At 36.0% G+C, this 23,880-nt stretch overlaps 1 protein-coding gene across 1 annotated transcript in view; it reads right to left on the reverse strand.

The window, feature by feature from the left end:
• The window catches only part of LOC149065203 (hemicentin-2-like), a 41,267-nt gene that overhangs the window by 469 nt on the left and 16,918 nt on the right, over positions 1 to 23,880 (reverse strand). The window contains exons 12-24 of the mRNA XM_089254328.1: positions 22,831 to 22,992; positions 21,741 to 22,022; positions 21,318 to 21,437; positions 20,176 to 20,337; positions 18,774 to 19,055; positions 16,691 to 16,810; positions 14,054 to 14,215; positions 11,533 to 11,814; positions 11,247 to 11,366; positions 9,287 to 9,448; positions 5,695 to 5,976; positions 3,569 to 3,676; positions 2,655 to 2,774 (exon numbers count right to left, since the gene is read on the reverse strand). Coding sequence (XP_089110454.1) covers positions 2,655 to 2,774; positions 3,569 to 3,676; positions 5,695 to 5,976; positions 9,287 to 9,448; positions 11,247 to 11,366; positions 11,533 to 11,814; positions 14,054 to 14,215; positions 16,691 to 16,810; positions 18,774 to 19,055; positions 20,176 to 20,337; positions 21,318 to 21,437; positions 21,741 to 22,022; positions 22,831 to 22,992 — 2,364 coding nt within the window. The remainder of the gene's footprint in view (positions 1 to 2,654; positions 2,775 to 3,568; positions 3,677 to 5,694; positions 5,977 to 9,286; positions 9,449 to 11,246; positions 11,367 to 11,532; positions 11,815 to 14,053; positions 14,216 to 16,690; positions 16,811 to 18,773; positions 19,056 to 20,175; positions 20,338 to 21,317; positions 21,438 to 21,740; positions 22,023 to 22,830; positions 22,993 to 23,880) is intronic.

The following is a 23,880-nucleotide window of genomic DNA, read 5'->3' on the forward strand; positions in this document are numbered from 1 at the left end:
AATGCCGGATTTCACTGAATTCTGCCGAAAAATTGTAATAAATGCAATTGCTTTAAACGCCGTTTACTAATTACTGCTAATATTGCTGAAAGCTTTGGGGGGAAAAAAAGGGCTGCTACGAATCGCAGTTTTCAAAAATGTACAGTACCGTACGTCGTGAAAAGAATATTCAAATGATCTGATGACCATATTTCATAGCGAAAGATACGGTAAACTGGGTTTCTTAAATAACAATCCGTAAAATATACGGGACGTCGCCAATTGTCATCGGGGAAAAAAAACAAGGCCGAAAGTAGGCACAATCATCAATTTCAATTAAAACTGCTGAAAAATTGCGGAAAAAATTAAATATATGAAATGTGAATAATTATAATTTTTGCCATAACTGCTATAATATAATTTATATTAGGACAATTATTTGTGCATATATTATGACTTTCCAGCAATTATTACAAAAGTATCGATGAAAAACGGGACAAATCTGGACGAGACAAAAAAACAATATATAACTGAAAATGTCCGAGGTTAACCACTTCGCGAACTGTCCGGCCAAGTTGACCTGGCCGGAATTCGGGTTTCGCCGGCACCTATACATCGACCCCTATACAGTGGAACCTCCCCTAACGGACAGCCCCGTTAACGGACACTGATCCCAGTGCAGTAGAATAGAACCTTAATGTATTTCACTCCCTGTTAGCGGACACTCTGGATAGCGGACAGTAAAATCAGGCTAACTCTAATTTGTTTCCGAAACTCTGTGAATTTTCGGCCATAATTCAAAAATTTATCATATCCAACGGTGATTATGCATAATCCCAAGCTTGTATTGGTAAATATGATAATTCAGTAATTAATTACTTGATTAGCGGAACATAACAGTGGTCCAGGATGGTGAATTCGAATAGTAATGTTGGATGTGTTCGTTGATACGGGTGAAGAAAGCCAGTTTGATAACGTTGTAATGAATGCTTTTGTCTTCTCTTCGCACTTATTTTAATTTAATTCAATTTTTATTGTAAAATAGGCGTAGTGTCCGCATGTACGGGTGAAAATAACACACGCACGCACGCACGCAAAGAGTAACATATACATTTTAACATTATCATTTATTGGAGCTAATTGTGACCGAAGCTAAACGTCGTATAAATGCAAAAGTCGTATAAACGAGGCTCTACTGTGTCATCGTACCTCCCCATTAGCGGACACTCCCCGTTAACGGACAAAATTTTTGTAACGGAAATACATTTTTTTCTCATGAGTGTCCATTATCGGGAGTTTCTACTGTACATGAATCACTAAGGTATCGATATTCAGATTCCTTAATCGTTATGGTTGCCACAGATAACCATAACAACTATGGATAAATATAAATGGTCATAATTATCGTTTTCTTATCCGGAAAGCTCAGTAATGTATTTGTATCCAGGAAACTCAATAGCGTTTTTTGATTCGGGAATCTCAATAACGTTGTCGTATCCGGAAAGCTCAAAACCTGCCCCTTATAATCTGTTATAAGAATCCCAAGGATCTTAAAAATCAGTTTCCCCTTGAAGAAACTCGTTGTTTGTATTGCAATCCCTCTAATCCAGCGTTTCTAAACCCAAGGACCAGTAATATGTCTGAAGCAACTCACTCATGTCCTGTAAAAAGTGACATTTATGTATTTTTGGTCGTTCCGATTTTCTTTCTACATCTGTCCCGTTTTTTTCCACCGATGCTCATTTTAATGTGTAATATTTATTAGAATGGTGAATGAAAAAAATGGTTTTCATAACTTACCAGTTACATGATAATTATGGCTATAAATATTAATATTCCTCTTACATATTTGTCAGTTTCAATGTTTTTACCGTTTTTTCAGTTCACTGAGATTCTCCGTTTATTGGCCTTTCTATTCGTGGAGGATAGAACAATACGTGCATTCATATGTCTCCATGTCTTTCATTGGTAATTTTTCAACAATTTCAACAACAATTGGTGATTTTGCCGACTTATAGCAACATTTTTGAGGCGATATCCCGTACTTTACTGAATTGAAGATCCCAGTTTTTCTTTCTTTTTTTTCAATGGAAATATGGCCACCTGTACTCGCAGTTTAATGCTTTTCTTTGTGAAATTGTAGTTTGCGATTTGCTGCAAGAGCTTTTTATTTCCTCACTCTTCAACAATTTTTAGCAAAAATTCGTAAATTGCATATTTTAAATAACCCATATTTAGGATCGCGATTCCCTGCATTTTTTCCTCGATGAGTTATGACGAGTCTTTTATTATAAAAGTAAAATTTTTACTTTAACCCAGATGGATATTACTAATATAAATGACAACAATTAAATAGTTCTTCATCCAGTTGGATCAAATTGCCAAGTCTACCTGCGGACCACCTATATAAGCACCTTAAACTTTTTCCACCCGTAGCGCTTATCCGTGGCTCCACAGAGCAGTGTAACTACGAGTCTTTTGGAAAAACCTTTGTTAGGGCCGCCTCTCCGTGGTGACCCTGACGAAGGTTGGCAGCACAGTTCGAGAACCCATGATTTCAGCCATCTTCGCGGACCATAGGTTGAGAAACGCTGCTCTAACCGAAGGGCTTAACCCTTCACAATATCATTACATTGAAAGTTCCAATAAGAAGATTGGTTTTGAAACAACGCTACCTTTCAGAAGTGTCCAAGTCACAGATGGTGTCGGTGAACCATCAGCGGAACAATGGAAATAGGTATCGTGTCCGGCAACTGCTTCGACATCGTTCGGTTCAACTTTCCATACTGGAGGAGCTGAAAATATCGCAACAATTACATAAGCATTACCATGCAATCATTGCGGTACATTTTATACATAGGCATTCTTTATGTTTATGTTTACTATATAAATACGGTAAACCCGCCCAAGAGAGCCCCCTTCGTTCCACTTCAAACTTTTCCTTGACACCGGCGGGCCCCCTGAATGAAGGAAAACTAATAAAGAACTACCAAGAGAACAGAGAGAGAGAGAGAGAGAGAGAGAGAGAGATAGCTTTCTCTGTTACCAAGAGAACAATTTCTCAGCAGAAAAAGACTAGTTATGCGGTAGACTAGCCATATTTCATTAAGAAAAATACTGGAAATTCGAATCGTAATAATAATGAAATTATCACCAAAAAACTCACATTGTGGTAAATTATGGCAGCAAATGGTTGTCATTTAAGGGAAAATAAAGGGCCAATCTACATTTCTTGCGATTTGCATCTGGCCAGGGGTACCTCCACCCCGTGGGCAAAATGCGAACTTTCAAAGGGTGAAAGGCGTTTTTTCCGAAGATGTTGTCCCTCTCTACTATTACTACGAAAGTTTCGACAGTTGGTTGATGCGAACATAAATCCAGCACTAGACTACAAACCCAATGAATTCTCTTTCTGTAGAGCTCTTTGTGCACTGAACGGGGCCGTACATTAACAGCGAGACCTAATTCAGGACACAGCTCAAAATTTCTCACACTGCTACAAGATGACGACTTATCAGAAGATGATATCATTCTCCGCTATTACTAAAAAGAAAGAGGATTCATTGGCTTTGTAGTATAGTGTGCTCACCCGGCAAGTGAGAGAATGTGAGTTCGATTATCCGCAAGGTCAGTTGAATTGTCTTTCCCGGATTCATCATTGGCATCAACCACCTGTCGAAACCTTCGTAGAAAGGTGCTTTTTGGTAGAGAAAAGTATCAATTCACACGACACAATATAATCGTCCCCTAAGCTGTCCATAGTTTCTTTCCTAAAAGTACCGGAAATCGGGATTCATATGGGACATCATCAATTATCAATTTAAAGAAATTGTCAATGGTAAGTAAAGTAGCCAATCATAGTGAAAAAAAAATTGTCCAAGTTGTCTGAATATAGTGAAGTCGTACAGTATAATGTAAAAAAAATTATCAAAGCCAAGTAAAGTTGCCAATCATTATGAAAATAATCATCAAAGGCAAGTAAAGTTGTCGATCATAGTGATAAAAATGATCAAAAGCAAGTAAAATAGCCAATCATAGTGAAAAATTGTCAAAGATAAGTAAAGTCGTCAAATATCACCAACATTTCTGAAAACCGCCAATGGTGGGAAAAGAAGATTACTGCATGATTAAACTGTAATTCACGGGGAAAAGAAGCGTACATGTATTACAAATATATAAGATGAATATTTTATTGATTAAAATTTATTATGACATTTCGTCATAATTATCATAATACAACTTATAAGTTATGAAAATAATTCATGATTTACGTCCTTGATTTCAGAAAGGAATCAAAATTCAAGTGAGCTTCGTACAAAATACAGGAACAAACGAGATATTTGAAAAAATTCAGGACTCCTAAAATTTCGGAAATATCCCGTAAAATACGGGTCAAATGGTCAGCATATATATACCAGTCTCGGGCAGCAATACCACATATCTATCTGGCCCGGAGACTGAAAAGGTCGTGTGCAACCTCTTGCATCAGACCTTTTTTTTACTTCTAAACGGCAAGATTTTAGCAATAAATTGTCTCGATCGTAGGGTCTTAGTGACAATTAGAGTGTATTATTTAGAATCCAAAGTTTTATCAATAAAATATAATCACCAAATTTTATGCTACGAGAAAAATTGCAAGAAAATATCGGTGAAGATGATGGGTAAAATGAGTGTGTGAGATGAGAGAATACTTATATTTATAGTCATAGTTATTGTAATGTAATTTTTAAGTCATGTCCATCAACGGTTTTCAGTAAAAATCACAAACATAAGTAAACTTCGTTGGAAAAACGGGACATTCCTGTAAAACAAGGGTCTTCAAACTTTCAGTCTCATCACGGGCCAAATTAAAACTCCCCCATGAAGAAAGCGGGTCACCAAACCCATTACTGAGGCATTTAGAATTATAAGATGGACTCCAGATTTGTGCCATGGCACAGTGACATCTTAACAGAAGGGCCAAGGGGACCCCCCCCCCCAAGTTATACGGGGGGCCAAAAATAATTCAAAACCTCATTTATTCTCACATTATTTCTTTCATTACGCGTCAGTTTTGGTTACTGATTAGCTATGAAATAATTTCTACTTTTCAGCATTTCTGTGAATTCTGTAATTGGGTATGCCTTTTTGTGTGCGGTGGTTCCGTCTGAGATGAAGGGCCACAAAAAACTGATTGGGCCTCGCGAGCGTGCTCGGTTTTCCACTGGGCCTGCGGACAAAATCAAAACCGTCTTTCGATGTCTTTAGACATTCTCTAAAAATGATCAGCGGGCCACGGGAAAAAGCTCCGCGGGCCCCTGCTGTAGAAATAGTTAGGACAGCCGAAAAGAGGGAAATACAAGAATGTCCCGTTACATTCGGATCACATGGTCACGGTACTCTTTTGGGAGACGGCTTCTACGAAAGGTTTCACTATATATTTATAAAATTCTAATTCCTTCTTCCTCTTAAGGCCGATATTACACTATAAAAGTTTGATAAAAGTCCTATTATAAAACTTGAAAAATGCAGCCAATAAGGTCAACGGTTGAATTTTCTAGAATGTAACCAATAACCTTATTGGTTAGATTTTTCAAGTTTTATAAAATGGATTTTATCAAACTTTTATAGTGTAATACCGGCCTTATACAAAATAACTTCATCACAAAAACACTTTTGACTTGCAAATTTTTTTTCAATTAAACGCTATACTGTATATAATATGCATTTACTTACCTTGCACAATGAGCGATGCCGAATGGTTATCGTTGCCGTATTTGTTACTAACAATACAGGAATAGCTACCGGGTGAGCTGCTGGACACTGGGTTGATTTCAAGAACCGACACGCGTTCAATGTCTGTAATTTTTACATTGTCGAGTTTTTTAAGCGTACTACCATCTTTAAACCATTTGAAACTGAACGGAATTTGACCCTTAATAGCTGCGCACGAAACTGTGACAAAATCACCGATCTTGGCGGAGTTTGGGAACTGGAAAGCAGAAATCTTCGGTTTTTCTGGAAAAGAAATGGAATTTTTCAGAACACGTGAAAATATTTCAAAATAATAAATTCTACCAATGAAATAGGTTATTATAAAGTATCAGTTAAGTTGATTAGATAAGTAAATTATTAATTGCAGTGCAGATAACTTGAAATCCTTATCATTTGTTTTTCTATGATTCATTCCTCAACTAGTGGTCCGTCGAACCTTGGGTCTCCCGAGCCATCGTGGGAAGGTAGTGCAAGGAATCGTGATGGATACCAAATATAGTCCGTCTCGAAAAATTATGGTATATATCAAGTTCTTGCAGATGAGAACGTTTTTGATGAAAAACCGAGATCAGGAAGGCCACGTGCAGCGTGTATTCGGACAGACAGACACTGGTCAAGAGAATGATGTCAATGGCTGAAAGCAGCATTCATCGACGAGACAAAGTGAAATTTAGTTGACCATGATGACTAGAAAACTTACTGGCATGGCTTTACGGAAGAACCGAGGGCTGTCTTCATCAATGAAAAGGTGTAAAATTACCGATGATTTGGTTCGAATGGTCAGACTACACTCTGTCAATTTTTGAAAGACAAGATTTGAAGAAGAATAAGAAAACGCTCGAGTAATATTTGGTACCCATTTGGGGAGCGTCTTAGGGATCCGAGTGGGAGTTTCAGCAAGAAAATGCTTCCTTTCCTATTTCAACATGCACAAAACATTAACTCTCCAATAAATTTTCTTAGTTTCGTACCGACTAAATTGATGGTCAGGCCAGGGTCTAAACCTGATAAAGAATCTTTATGGCATTCTTATCCGTGAGATTTCTTAACTTGGAGAGCAATAAAAGCCTCTAGAAAGACTCGGTATTGCTATAGCGGATGTTGGCATTCCAGGAATCTTTGCAAAATACGATTCTACCAATGGGAACACGTTTTTTAAAGTGATACAGGGAAATATCACTAACACTTTATATTGCAATTTTTTGTATTGTACCAGGATTTTTTTTTTTTTTTTGTGCTGTGCTTTAACTTTTGAGAGAGATATTCAAGTGTAAAATTTTCTATTTTATATCAAAAATCGTGATTTACTTATTACTTGTGATTTTTCATGTGGATTATGGATGGGATATTATTGCTTTTAATTTCTTTTCGTCTTGCCATGTTCCTTTTGTGCTTAAACTTTTGAGACGGACTATACGGTTTAGCTTAGTTGTATCGATACCTCGGATAAGTAGCGTCAGTGATAGCAAATTTTCGCAGAGGGACTGTAAGTATGACAATACAAAACAGGATTCACTGTATTTTTATCGATCACTATTCGGTGCCCTCTATTGGTAGAGCTCGTAGAAGCCGTAGATTCGGATTCATGTGTTATGTTTTGATATCCAAAGTAAGCCACAAGTACATTTCTCTCCAGGATTGATTCCTGATTCTTTTAATCGTTTTAGTACATATAAGCTCTTTTTAAGGAACTTCTGGAATTAACTTCATAGCCGAGTTCAAGGAATAAATTAGTCTAAATTATACAAAACTATAAAAATAATTATACAAAACCTAGATAATTTGTATATAACAAAATAACGAACACCACAGCAAACAACAATACAACAAAATGTCATAAGATAAAACTACATTTTAGGTTAATAATGTATTCATTTTTAAACAATAGATGGATAGAGAAAAAATAAAATAGTTCATCTAGATTAAGTAATCAAGTGCCAAAAGCAAGTGAAACGTTATTCCAAAAGAGCTACAGATATACTGATCCAAAAATAATGAATCTGTGTTATAACAGTAATACAACAACACAATATAACAACTCATCTGTAGGTATATTTTCTTCGTTTCAATAACAAAGCTTAACCGTATAGTCCGTCTCAAAAGTTTAAGCACAAAAGGAACATGCCAAGACGAAAAGAAATTAAAAGCAATAATACACACACTTTATGAAACAATTACCAACCTATAAAAACCACATTAATAAGGCTGTTGTTGAACTAATATCACTAAGTAACCATGATAGACTTGCTGGAATGGCATTCACGTCCCTTGAGATCAATAGCGTGTTCATTGTATTTTTGTATACATGTTCGTATATGTACATGTGTTTGTGTAATTTACAAAAAAGTCTGCGACCTAATACTTGTTTTTATCATCCGTTCAAAGCTGTATCCTACACTTCTACATTTACGGGCGACGTAACACATTTGAGTGTGACATACACTTCATTTATATATTAGGTTGAAATAATTATTCTCTTATGATAGTAAATGGTTATACCTTTCGACACCAGTGTCCGAAAAACCCTCGATTTCAATTACAACGATAAAGCTCACAGTCGTTATAATCGAATGTCATTATTCTAGGAGCCCGTACATTCTAGAGATTCCTCTATACTTCATTTTAATTAAAGGGTTACACAAAAAGCAAAATAGCTTAAGAAACGCCGGTAGTTATAATAATAAAGATTAATTAGATGTATAATAACATTCCTGACTTTTGCATGATAATTTAAATCAATAATCAATAACGAAATTCTCTCATGAAAATTCTGCACATAAAGTCATTGTATATTTGGAAAATGACAGGAAAACCCATTACTAATTTTGATTGAAAAATAAAGTTGATAATTATCCCATGTGAGTGGTTTTAAAAAAAATTAGCATTTATATTTTGATACTTATACATTATTTACATACACAAAAATGAATTAATTATTTTCACTCGTGTGAATGTCAGATTTTGTATTCATTAAATACCATAATAAAAAATACAATGCTAAATAATAACGTATATGTGACACTTACCGCTTGCAATAACGATGTCACAAAAGGCTATAATGAGAGTCAATAGCCATTTTACATCCAAATGTCTAACGTGAATCATACCGTAGAAATTCATTCGACACCTTAATGAAAAAATCCACTTAATGAGAACAAATCGCAGACTCTAAGTAAACCATGTAAGCATCTAATACGAACTGGTATGTCATATGAAGCGCAAACATTATTTTAGATACCGTACATTTCAGTATCCAGCACGAAACCAAAGTAACAGAGATTACACAACTCAGTAGAGTCGTCACAATCAGAAATCACGAGGACGTCTAACGTACAACTAGCGCCACGTACTGGAAAAATAATGAACTAACAATATATACTTGTAAAAAAACACTGAGTTTTGCATCTAAAGTTTTCTACTGAGTTCCAGTGTAAAAATATTAGAAAAAAAAATTTTATTGACGTCATTCAGAATTGATAGATATAAAATTTATACACAGAAAAGTTATGTAAAATATTGGAAGGATGCGTATGCTTTCGTAAGTGAGCCTCACCGATCACTCTGAGATAGACGTTCTTTTTCAAGGATTGCCCGACGTCATTCCTGACGTGACATGCATATACGCCGGCATCAACTGCCTGAACATCGCGTATGAGCATCGTCCCATTACTTAGTATAGAAGCACGTTCGGATGATATTGACTTCTCTTTGTCTCCTATAAAAAATGAAGTATATATATATATATATATATATATATATATATATATACACAATAAAAACAATATATGTCGCTATTTGAGAAATGGGTGCATCATCATACAGAATGGTACTTCTAGAAATAAACAACATGATTTTAGCATTCATTATGAATGTCCAATTGTTAATATTTTTCAACTAAAATATGTAATTTTAGTGAGTTTTTTATTGGCAGTTGAATTCAGTGTTTTCTGATGAAAGACATTTTTGCAATTGTTGGAAAAGGACGTCAAACATTTTCTGGGTCCACGAATTCGTCGAGAAAATCCTACCCGTCACGAATTTGCCTTTTGAACAGAACAAGGCCCCAAGGTGACAATTTCATAAATTGCCATGAAGAAAGACGAGACGATGTTGGACTTCACTCAAAGTAAGATGAAACTCATTTGTATAATAGTCGCATTTAAAGAATGTCAATTGGCAATTACGCCTTGAAATTGGAGAACATCTAAAATAAAATCTACGTACAGATGAACTACTATGAATTCATGGGACAAACTTTAAGAGGTGATATATGCTTCGCTTGACCCCCTAGACATATCACTATTTAAGTATACACCAGAGCCAACGAGAATAACTCATAATCATATTTATTTACATAGACGCCTAAACCAGAGCGTCCGACATCTCTCATGTCCAACAGACAACAACCTTGTATCTCCTCGGCTCCATGGCCTTTTCCCCCGATCCGATTATTATACATCACTTCAGACACAATATAAGACACCTACACAAGCATTTTTGGTCATAAAATGTATGGCTGAATCGCAGTAGCGAAGGCGGTAGAGGATATTTCTAGAGAGTGCTCAACAGCACTTCACCGAAAGCAAATATATTTTTTTTCGACGAATTTGCTGCGATATGTGCAATCTGCAATTCGAGGGTACACATGCATCGTCAGATTGGATCGGAGTTTGTTTCTTATTACTGCGAGGACCATCAAGTCAACAGATAATCAAGAGGTATAATGACTTGTGGCGGAATTTAAAGTTACCCAGGTTGCCATATGAGAAGGCCTACCTCATTAGAATAACCTGCACCTTTGAATGGTTGATTGCACTTATTGCAGCAAATCCGTCAGAAAAAGTATATTTATTTTAGTTTAGTGTTGTGCACCCTCTAAAAACACCCCTCTACCGCCTTTGCTATTGCATTTTGACCGCACATTCTATGACCAAAAATGATTGCTTAGGAAGTCTTATATGACCTCATACGGTCGTATTCACCAACAGAGTTTAACTGCAATCACAAGTGAAAGGATTAGAGATCCACACGAATTGATTAAAATCTTTAACCAATCCGTGTCGATCTCTAATCTGTCGGTGAATACGGCCGTTAAAGTTTGTCCCATGAATTTAAAATCACCCTGTACATAAACTTTATTTTCTCTCTGTGTGTGCATATTCTATACAAATATACAATTTTAGACCGATCGTTGCCAAATTTTGCATGCATACGAAACAGGACCCAGATTGAACGATTGGCTACTTTAAAACTTCGTCAGAGCAGGGTATATGCCAGAAATGGGCATAAAAACCATCAGGCAACAATAGTTTGTTGACCACAACACACACTTTGGTTACCGTGGTTCTCCAACAATGAGTTTCAGCCATGTATACGCCCTTATTAAAAGAATTTTAATTCCTTTGCATTAAGGAGAAGTGACATTTAATTCTGCCATTACATAGACAGCGCCGGGTATTATAGCTGGTCACTAATAAGATTGGGGCAAAAATTTGTTGACCATAACCCATTACCTTCCACAATCATCCAATTTGCAGTTGGCGTCGGTGAACCAATCGCAGAACAATGGAAAGTAGCAACATGCCTCGCAACTATTTCTACATCGTTTGGTTCAACGTTCCACGCAGGAGGAGCTGTGAAAAATTTCAAATTAAAGAGACCACGTATCAAAACGTAAAAAATTCTCCGAAATACATACAATAGTACATTCTAGTAGTTTAATTGAACACATTTTTTATATATCCGAAATTTGATTATATCAAAGAAACAATATTTGGTAATCAGTTAATATTGACTTACCTTGTACGCTCAATACCGCCGAATAGTTGTCACTTCCATATTTATTACTGGCAACACACGAATAACTACCTGTCGAAGTGCCGGACACTGGGTTAATTTCTAGCATCGACGCACGGTCGCCGTCCGTAATTTTGATGCTGTCCGTTCTACTTAAAGCCTGACCATCTTTATACCATTTAAAAGTGAAAGGTACTCGACCTTTCACAGCTGCACATGATACTGTCACGAAATCCCCAATTTTTGCAAAATTCGGAAATTGAAAAGCCGCAATCTTTGGTTTTTCTGTAAAGGAATAGAAAAAAATAAATTAGATATTTTTTCGCAATATTGTATACGTACTTCCACGAGTTAAATTTTCAGAAAGAGTATTCGGAAGGAAATAGAAGAAAATTTATATGGTTGATTTTAAAATAAAAGTAAAATGTGTAAAATTATCAGTTAGAAATAGAGAAATTTTATAGTATTAAAATTTTATAAAACCGCAATAACAAAAATATACAGATTGAAATTTATGAAACGCCTCAATCAAATTTCACACAGTAAAATTTACATGTTCCTCCTCACCCTGTATTGTGATGAAAGAAAATCGCTTTGTAACCTTCGGAAGAAAATTTGTCAATTTTTTCCCCATTTCTTTTTGCAACTGCCTCCTTATTCTTTTTGTCACTTGGTCGTTTTGTTCATAAAAAGTGGCATTTCCATCGTCGATATCTCGACAAATTTTCATTCCAATTTTACTGGGCAAATTTCTCTCAGTACAACATCAATCGATATGGCAATCAAAATAATATGAAAAGACTCAAATTCGACTGGTTCACATAGTGAAGAAAGAATCAAAAATACAACGTATTTCATGCAATTAAAATAAATTTCAGAACACCGATACATATTTCGGCACAATGGCGGGAGCCGTTTTCACTTGTTTTCGCCTTAAAAATGACAACCACGAGTGCCAAAACATACGTCAATTTAATCAAATTTATTCATTGCCTAAAATATGTTTTATTTTCCGTTCTTTCTCCGCTAGTCTCATTAAAAATTATTGATATTAATTGATTGACATTGTTTGGAATTGAGGGGTAAATATCAAAAATTGCTGTACATCTCTCCGTTGTCATTCCAAATGAAACTACCACAGCTCAATTTCTCTTTTTTTACTGATATTTACTTCGATTTAAAATAAACAGTTTTTACTCTTTGAACATTCTCTGTTAGAAAAACTGTTTCACCGAATAAAGTACAAAAAATAACTTACGCCATAAAGCTTACTATAAATGTCTCAAATATCAATTTCAATCAGAATTCTGTTAGTCGTAGCATATTGAATGTCGAATAGACATCGAGACTATTGAGAGTGAGAAAGGACATTTTTGATTGAACTGCCTAAAAATTCTACTGGTCAAAATTATATCAATTTATAGATATGCGTATCATAAGAAAAGTACTTTAAGTTCTGCTAACAAGGCCATCAAGACTTTGTAAGTCAACTAGTTGCAAGCCTTGCTGACAAATACTGATAAACATACAAACAGGGTTATAAGAGGCTAGAATTTTTGACTTTCCCCTTTATACAGTGATTTTATAGTAAATTCGTATACAAAAAATAAATTATAAGGTTCGATCTGCTGCTTATATTGCAACTCTGTCGGCCTCTTTCTTGTAAAACTATACAGATATTGTAGAGGACTAGCGTACAAATTAAATCGCGGCCCTGTTCATATTTTTAATGTAAGTTTAAATTACCGCCGACAAATAATTGTGCGACACAACTGTCGTTTGTATGAACATTATAATCTATTTCATTTAATTCAATTTTTCTTTTCATTCAAATCTAAATTTGACCAAATTTTTTGAAACCATGGATGGGAATTTCTTTGAAAGCTGCGATTGCTATTTATAAATATTTAAATAATTTATATTTTGATATTATAACAAGCAAATTATGTTCAAAATGATACGCAGGGTTAAAAATTTTAAAAATTTCAACAACGTAATTAGAGTAGAACACTTACCGCTTGCACCAACGATCACACAAAGAAAGACTATGATGAACGCTATTATCCGTCTCATATCCGTATGTCTAGAACACTGCAGAAACACCTTAAAAAATCGAATTATGAAAAAAAAAATATCCCAAAAAACTTCTTAATATTCGATGCTTGTGTATCAGGTATACTTATTTTGGACGCAAACACTGTATCTTACATTGCAGTATCAAGCACGAAACCAAACTAACAAAAGAGTATACAACTCCCGTAGAGTCGTCACAATCCGAAGTGATAAGGATGCTTAACGTACAACTAGCGACACATGCGGGGAAAATAATGAACTAACAATACAAGGGTATAAGACACAATTTCAAAACACTTTCTTATACACATAATAGCGTCGAATTAAACATCACAATCAAAATAGTAGAAAGCAATAAACTTCATTTGCTTTAATTTGGAAATAAAATTGCACACAGTGTTTATTTGTTCAACACGAATGATTTGTTTTTTTAAATTGAATTTTTTCTCACCGATGACTCTAAGATAGACGTTCTTTTGCAAGGCTTGCCCGACGTCATTCCTGACGTGACAAACATATACGCCGGCATCAACTGCCTGAACACTGCTTATGACCATCGTCCCATTGCTTAGTATTGAGGTACGCTCCGGTGAAGTCGACTTTTCTTTGTCTCCTGTAACAGAATAATTCATGTCAAATACAAAAGCAATGCCCATAACAAGCCTACAGCCCTAGGGATAGTTGATAGTTCACAATTAAAGTTAAAAGTGGCTATTTCACCAAACACCAACTCTGGCAATACCACTATATTGAAATTTACCGCCATTAATGAGATGGGTTGGGAATGAAGCCGCTGTCTATCGGTGGTCGCCTCAAGCTCGTTAGGGGAAAATATCTATATCCTCCCTCGGTCTTGAACCTGGGACCGTGACAGCAACCTTCACGGTTGTAGACGGGCATCTTACCACCACGCCACTCGCCATGGCTGCTGTTCACCTTTGATGGCTGTTTACATAACGACGGCCTAGTTCAAAAAGGGTAACTCCAAATTCTATGTACAGTAGTCTCTCGTTAATGCAGCATATATCAAACTAGTGTGTGTGTGTGCCGGATAACCAAAATCACTAGAGTTAATTGAAAGAGCTCATTTTAATGATATAAATTTCTGTGCTAAGACATGCGGTGACATGTTTTCCTTTTTCTATGCTCGAAGAAACCCCGCTAAAAAACTCCGGACTACTGGACGGGCTGGATTACTTCACGGCCGGATTATTGAGAGTCTACTGTATTGAGAAACCTGCATTCCAAAGATTCACTTTGTATGGAACTGAATGAATATAAGCAGAGTTGAGAGCTGTTGCTGTTTTGCAATATGTATAGGTATATTCCACCATTCTCATGGCGTGCATAACTCAAACATTTTCAGAATTTTCTGAGTTGTTGCCTTTTTTGATTAGGCCATCGATGTCGAATGTTAAGCGGTTTTTAATATATCCGCATCCCTGATCCGCATTATAACTGCCACAAATCGCTATAACTTCTAGAAATTGCCGCCTATTCTCAAGAAGAAATTTTTTCGGTTGGACGTGAGCTGATAAATGCCCGCAACACCGAAAATAACAAAAAAAAAAAATAAAAAATAAAAAAAAATAATAATAATAAGAAGAAGAGGGAAAAACTATCATTTTCTGCTGTTGTTTCTGCTTGCAATAATCCTTTTTATACCACGGAGGGAAAAGAAAAACACTCTTTCTCCCCTTCTGTTATCAGACTTTGAAAAAAAGCTGACTCCACCCACTTGCAGTTGATTGACAAGACGGGGATGTGAAGGAAAGCATGTTTCAGGAGAAGAAAACCCACAACGATATCTGGGCTCGTGGTTGCCGAAATAAAACCGTTTTAAGAATCCGAGATATTTCAGGATTGCCAAAATGAAGTAAATCTAGTTAGACGAGATATCTCGGGATTGCTGCTGGTTTAAGGGTTAAACCAGCAGGTTTTTAAAGAAGGTTGGTTGCGCCTTATATCCCTCATATATAGCATTAAGAATTCTGGAGTCCGCGTCTAACAATACGTATGATGTAATACCATTATACAGTTGAAATACAGTAGTTCCGAACAAAACATGATCGATTATTTTCTAGTACTTCCTAGAGTAGGCTTTGCTATTGCATTGTATTTGGTTTTCTGCCAGCGTTTGCTATAATCCAGTGATCTTCAACTTTTCAGACATTGAACTAGCGAGTGAATAAGTGAGAAAATAAGTGAGAGATCTATTGAGAGAGTGAGCAACCTATTGAGTGATTGAGGTCGAAAAAAAATCCCTGAAGTCCGAAGGCCAACAAGTCGTACTGGAGTATCTATATTCACACAGTGGTGGGGTCTAGACAGGTTGACGTAATGGGCCCCAGAGCTGCTGAGAGTCAAACGGGGGGCTCTTATATGTCTCTCGTTTATTATTGGAGAATTTTTATTTATATATTCCGAGATTATTTCTTCATAAACTGCGAACCTCATCAATTTTGGAAATATTTTTCATTATTTCTGAAAATATTTTCAATTACTTCTGGAAATACTTTTCAATAATTCTAAGATTTGATCTTTTTTTCTGCAAATATTGATTTTTGAATTTCGATCAAGATTTGAACTTTCAATTATTCTGAAATTATTTCTCTCATCAGTTCTGGAAATTTTTCTGAAAGGAATCTCGAAATTACTCCTTTCACCAATTCTGGAATACATATTTTCAATTAGGGTTTTTTTGTTTTTCTGCAAAATTTCTACAAATTTTGTAACGCATTCTTTTCGACGGCAGGCCAATGCGGCCCTATCTTCGAGGGCCGCATTTATCCCAGGGTTCATGCCTCAAAGACCACTGGTGCAACCATTTCAATTGTTTTAAAGTAGGAAATTTTTTTGTGTTTCAATCAGAATCAGAAATACGTGATATTATGATTGGATTCGTCTAAGGTGTTTATCGATGTTTATAAAGTCTTCGACATAATCGAACACAAGGAGAATCAGTCTTTCATAAACAAGACAGATCATGTGATTGCAAAATATTCCTGATTACACGAACATGTTCTAAAAGGGATCAGTTCTTTAGATTTGAAAAATGGAATTTTATCATTGTTTTTGAATTCATTACCTTTTAACATCGTCCAAGTTACGGTTGGTGGAGGCGAACCAACAGCAGTACAGTCAAAACTGGCGTCGTGTCCTACAACTATCTCTACATCGTTTGGTTCGGCTTTCCACACGGGAGGAGCTGGAACGTTTTCAAAACGCCAATCAATAAACAAACATTCATTTCATGCTTATATCAGGTATAAAAGTATATACGATGTACATAAGAAAGTCCTTTTATCTTGAAATATCTCGTGATCCTAGAAGCATACTTCCACTCACAAAAACATCCAAATAAAGCGTAGATCTCACATGCAAGTTAATATTGCATGTTATATATTGCAAGTCAATGAAATAAAAAAAAATTAACTTCCTATTTCGTCACATTCTCCTAAAATCCTCAATTCGAAAGTTGTTGAGCTATCTTTACCGAGTCGGACAAAACAAATTTCATGTTTCTAAGTGCAATATTCGCGGAGATATTTGAATTTAAAAAATCTGAAAATGAGGGAAAGAACACAGTATAAAGTGTAGCATAAGCTTGTCCGTTAATTTATGTTGTCCTTTTCTTAGTTATCAGTGATTTTCGAATTCATATATCTTAGTGAATATTGAAACTTGAAAACATGGACTTTTTTGGTGGGGGGCTCAGGGGACAGACAAGGGTAACAACTTTGTGATTGGGTTTTTTTAAGACACAGGGAGACCAAATAAGTTATTTTTTTTCATTTTATTGTGAATGGTGTGTCTGAGGTCTGCATGTTATTTGGATACTTTTTCTTGGTGGAAATATTTACAGCGTTTAGGACACTGGTCATGGGCGGAATTACAGGGGGAGGGGGACGTGAGGGGCATTGCCCCCCCCCCCCAGCGTCAAAGGTGGAGTCGACTGATCTAATATATATGTATTGACATCGTCATCATCCCCCCTCCCTTAGACTTCCAAGTCTATTTCCGCCTATGACATTGGTCATCAATCTTTCGAATTCGAACTTCCTGCGTAGAAACTGCCTACAGCCCGCGGGCCACACCACATTAAGTCAAATAGAATTAAGATTCACTCGGACTTCGTACATGGTGTCCAAACGGATTGGTCAACTACAGTCCGGATTAAAAATACATGCGCTTCAAATAATTGAAAATTTATTTTTTCTCAAATAATTTGTTTCACTAATTCTGAAAAAAAAAATTCGATTGATCTTTTTTTTTCGCTAATTATGAAATTATTTTTTAAATATTTCTCGAAATTATTTTTTTTAAACATTCCAATTATGCTGGAATTATTCCTTTCGCAAATGTTATGGCTAATGATACTGGAATTCATCGAAATTTTAAAAAATAGTTTTTCAATGTTTTCCAGCAATTTTCTACGAATGTTTGACGGGCCAAGGCAAAAAAGGCTCCGAAGGCCACATCTGATCCGCTGGCCATGTATTGAAGACCTTTGGAGACTTTTTGACAGACATCTTCAACCCGTTGCTCGCGAGCACCACGGTGCTCCCCCTGAAGCACCCAGACTGCTCGATGATCGTGTCCGATTTCGTGCCCGTGAGCACTTGATTAACTTTCCCATGAAACACCTTGTACAAACTGCATTCAAGGACATTTTGATTTCGTGCATTCGTATGCCAAACTTGCCACGTAAGGGTGCTCTTCTTCTGATGATGGATACGGACAGTGCTCGTGACTAGAAAAAGTTTGAAGACCTCTGGTCTATAGGATCAACAGTTAGTGAGTTATTCCAGGAAGAAGAGACTTTCCTGTGCACCCTTGTATAATTATTGTTGCAATACGATATATTTTACAACCAGTGAAAGGATGACAAATTGGTCAAGGTCTTACAATTTACCAGCGTAGGAGCAATACAATCGGATCCCGTTTTAACGAATACCGTTATAGCGAAAATCTCGTTTTAACGAACACTTTTCTAATCCCCCAAATAAGTTTACATAGGAACAATGCTAGGTAACCTGGAATTCTTTATAACGAAATTTCGTTTCAACGAAGTGATTCCTCCGGTCTCTTGAGTTCGTTATAACGGGATTCGACCGTATTATTCATAAGAGAAAAAGGAAATTAGTTTATTATGTAAATAATTTACTTACCCTGTACGCTCAGTACCGCGGTATAGTTGTCATTACCGTATTTATTACTAACAACACACGAGTAGCTACCCGGTGAATTGCTGGTCACCGGGTTGATTTCCAGGACCGAGGCGAGCTCACTGACTGAGAGTTTGATATTGTCCGTTTTACTTATAGGATAACCATCTTTGAACCATTTGAAATTGAAGGGCACTCGGCCCTTCACAGCTGCACACGACACTGTTACGAAGTCTCCAATTTTAGCAACGTTTGGGAATTGAAAAGATGCAATCTTTGGTTTTTCTGCGGGCATAAAAGAAGACATTAAGTCATGAAGAAGAACCAGACACTGTTAAGATAAATTATAAATTCATATAATGCAATACAGTCGACGTAGTGAATATCAAAAAAGGGCAGTTAAGTTTCGTTCTAAAAAATTTAGTGTTATAGTAGTAGTGCTTTTGCCGTAGGCTAGCCTACGCATGCAAGAATAAGAAACAAGCACAGCTCATACAAACATTAATTAGCTTGTTAAGCTCTAACTTCTTTATAAGAGCTCGAGAAAAATTTCTAATATATTTATCAAAATTATATATGCTTGAATTTTCCATAAAATAGGGTCCACTAATTGTCCAATACCATATATTTATTATCAATTCAAAAAACATAATTTATCTATCACGGGGATTGTACTTCATGTGAAAAAAAACCGTTTTATGAAAAAAAAGGGAAAGTAAATATATACCGTAAAATGCATATAAAATTTCCAATTATCTATTTCATTTTTAGAAAAATTCAACGAAACGAACTGAAGTTACTATTACAAGAAAAAAAAAGTATTGTACTAATTTCTGGCAAATATTACAATTATAATATGTGTATATATGCACAATATAAAATAATAAACAAAATGTATCACACTTACCACTGGCACTAGCGATGGCTACGAAGAAGACAATAACGAGAGCCAATACTCGTGCTGTATCTGAATTTCCACCTCGAATCATATTACAGAAATCCTTTAAACACATTAACGGGGAGAACACACTTAACAATGAGAAGTCATAAACACTATGAACAATATATCTGATCCGTTAGTCACTCACGATGCCGCTGCCATTAGAATCCGTCGGTGTCAAGTAAGTAACCTAACTGAAAGAGAGTATGCTATTTTTTTTTTTTCAGAGCCGTCACGGATTTGAAACGTACAACTAGTGCCACGTAGTGGGAAAATAATGAACTAATAATACGAGGATGAAAGAATCACTTAAAAATAAGTCAAGATGGATTTTAAATTGATAGAAAGGGCTATGAAACGTTATTGTTTGGTTTTAAGATTGAAATCACATGGAGCATTTATTAGGTAAACATGATAAGAAATGTCGAGAAAGTTAGTATTTTTTTTTCTTAATTGGATCCTCACCGATCACTCTAAGATAGACGTTCTTTTTCAGGGCTTGCCCGACGTCATTCCTCACGCGGCATACATATATGCCGGCATCAACTGCCTGAACATCGCGTATGACCATCGTACCATTACTTAGTATAGAAGCACGTTCGGATGACATCGACTTTTCCTTGTCACCTATAAAATAATAAAGTTATGTATGAATATTCTTCTCTCAAACATACTTAATTCGAACATTTCCATCACGTTAAATGTAGTAAATCTTCAAAACGAGACGGTACAACACCCATTTCGATTCCAAGAGCTAGCGTGAATCAATAAAATATACCTCAGTTGCTTTAAGTGCTGATAGTGGACTTAGTTTCAAGAAATCGAAAATGTATCCGAAAAAGATGTGGTTAATTTCCAAATTGCCCAAAAAAAAGCACGTGCAGTGTGGTTTTCAACGAATATATTTCAATAATGAACGTGATATTCTGATAGAAAATAACTCCTCACCGAGCGTTTTATATACGGGGGGGATTCAAGAGTCTTTTTTTCTGCTATAACCAGGGTTTCCCAGATCCCTTAGAGGTCCTTGAAGAGGTTTCAGGGGGTCCTTGAGCTTGCAGGAAAATAAACAATTAAGTTGTTTTTGCAATAATGTCCTGAATATTATCCTGTAAACGGGTCTGTGACCTTCATCTTATTGTCACATAGACTCCGTTGCATAAAAAGTTGTTTTTTTTCAAGTCGAGCACAACTCAGATCTATCGCCATGGGCAATTTACTCCCTAGTGAGTTGTGCCGGAAGTGTAAGTATGTGTACCTAACAGTCTGAGTGCGTATCTAGTGTTGCGTATGATTTTGTTAGTACTGTCATCTATATCTCAGAAATACAAATACAAATACAACGCCACAACAGGCAAATTGCCCAACGAGGTGGCTGACTTAAGAACATCATGGATCCATCATGGAGTGAAGTGTAATGACTGAATATTTGTACTGTTTGTAGGACTGCTGCTCTCAGTGGCGAGACTTTTTAACGGGGAGATCGGCTCGCATTTGCACCTTGAAGTTGGGAACCACAGAAAACCAACTTCAACCGACCACTCCATAAAAAGTTACGAATCCCTGTTCTAGGTGAATGGTTAAAATATATTAGTCTTTGATGTTACCTTTCAAAATCGTCCAAGTTACAATCGGGACTGGCGAACCTATAGCTGAACAATGAAAACATGCATCAAGTCCGGCTACTATTTCCACATCGTTCGGTTCAACCTTCCACACAGGAGGAGCTGCAAATTTTAAAATACTTATCAATCAACACCCATTAAAGACCATCACTGACAATATATCGGAAGAGAAAATCCCATAAAAAAACTTTTAAGAGCATAATCCTGAAACCACAGAGTAGTTAATAATGTTATCAAATTACGTGAAAAGTGGGGTTGTTACAGAAATGCTGACACTATATTACTGTATACTTCACTGTATATATCTAATTATTTTTTTGTGCAATCCCGGGAAGAAATGTGGAAAAACCTACACCCTATATAAAAAAAAGAGAAGATATTCTGTTTAAATATAGGCACTCTTACCTTGTACACTTAGTACCGCCGTGTAGTTATCATTGCCGTATTTATTGCTAACTACACACGAGTAGCTACCGGGTGAGTTGCTGGTCACTGGGTTGATTTCTAAGACAGAAGAAAGCTGAATCACTGAAGTTTTAATATTGTCCGATTTACTTATAGGAAAACCATCTTTAAACCATTTAAAATCAAAAGGTGCTCGGCCTTTTACAGCAGCACATAGTACAGTCAGAAAATCTCCAATTTTGGCGGCATTCGGGAACTGAAAAGACGCAATCTTGGGCTTTTCTGTGAATATATACAAAACATTATTATTAGTATTAATATGTAATTGGGAAATATGTACCACATTCATAAATCAGATTATAACTTGATGTGTACCATAAAAAATTTACATGATGTTTTTGTAGAATTCCGTTTTCTCAATAAACTGATAATATAAAAACGTTTTCGGCAGTGACTCACATTATAAATCACTGATTTCTTTCACAAATTCACGATCGAGGATATTTAATACTTTATCTCTCTCATCATGCGTATACATAAAATAATAATAATATATATTTCTGACATGCATTATCTTCCACGAACGCAATGGATATGTGCTTTATAATAATCATTGTAAACAACATTATATTGAATAATAAGAGTATCGATACGGCACTTACCGCTTGCATTAGCGATGACGCAGAAGGCCATGATTAGAGCCAATAGCCGTTTTATATCCAGATGCCTAGCAGAAATCATATCGTAGAAATACATATTGAGCACGTAAGTAAATATTACACTTAACGAAAAGTAATCACGTACACACAATTATGACGTATCAGAATCTAAACATGTAAAAACCGAGCACGAAACCAAACTGGTCAGACAAAGAGTATAACGTATACTAGAGTCATCACAATCCGAACAGATTATAGTGTCTAACGTACAACTAGCGCCACACGCGGGGAAAATAATGAACTAACAATATAAGGGTGTACAAATCACTTCGAAGCAGTATCGAATGTATGACGGAACTGATACTGCACAGTATGTTTTGATAAATAGTTATCAAAAATGCGACAATTTTTGGTTCTAATTGCATCCTCACCGATAACTCGAAGATAGACGTTCTTCTTCAAGGCTTGTCCGATGTCATTCCTGACATGACATGCATAAACGCCGGCATCAACAGCCTGGACATCGCGTATGAGCATCGTTCCATTGCTCAGTATAGAGGTACGCTGGGATGACACTGATCTTTCCTTCTCGCCTACAAAGCAAAGTATGCATGGATATGAGTATAGTCGACATAATGTGACATTTTCTTATTCCTATCTAGGAAGAAAGAACACATGAATATCATTAGATTACATTTTAAATTGCATCCTTGCGAAAACTACGTGATACCACGTCTAATAATTGATGCTGATATTTATCTTATGTTGTTCTCGGAAAGAGTGGCAAAGCGGTGATTATGCATAAACGCCAATTTGGGTAAGTTTGATAACGATCGTATTTTTGTTGAATAAGAGTCCGTTATGTCCCGTTTCCGATAACCGAATTCGTCGAAAGGAGTTAATTATAAGAGTTATTTCGGGGGATGTTCGGAAAAGTTCGTTAAATCAGAGTTCATTATAAGCGGTTCAGACTGTTAGACCAGGCACGGCCCGAGCTCTGTCCCTTTAGAGACGTAAGCCCTTTACCAGTGTGGGTTGCATGGTTCAGACTCTGGTTCACAAGTACGGGCAGCTAAATAATAAATATTATCGCGGCAGTGAAATCGATTTATCGTATTTACCGATATGCGATTATGCGTAATAACCGATAAATGTGATAATTTTTTCAGTATTTAAGAAATTCATGAACGGCGTTTGGGTGTTTTGCATGTTTATTATTTTATTAATATAAAATAATACAGTGAAATTTATCCCACTCACCAAAATGGACGACGATTATGCACAATCACTAGATTTATCACATTTTCCCGTAATAAATATATACTATACTTAATTAATTTGTTATAAGATTCTGACAAATTAATTAACAAAATCATGCAGCATGTTGTATCCAGTGCTGAAAATATAATTCATTGAATATCTCTGCGCTAATGAGATACTTTATTTTGAGTAATATAAGGCTGTCATGGTCTTACATAAAC

This window comes from Pholcus phalangioides, unplaced genomic scaffold (genome assembly GCF_987345545.1).
Source record: "Pholcus phalangioides strain wild (caught in Gottingen) unplaced genomic scaffold, Ppha-v1.0 ptg000041l_1, whole genome shotgun sequence".
Classification (NCBI taxonomy): Eukaryota; Metazoa; Arthropoda; class Arachnida; order Araneae; family Pholcidae; genus Pholcus; species Pholcus phalangioides.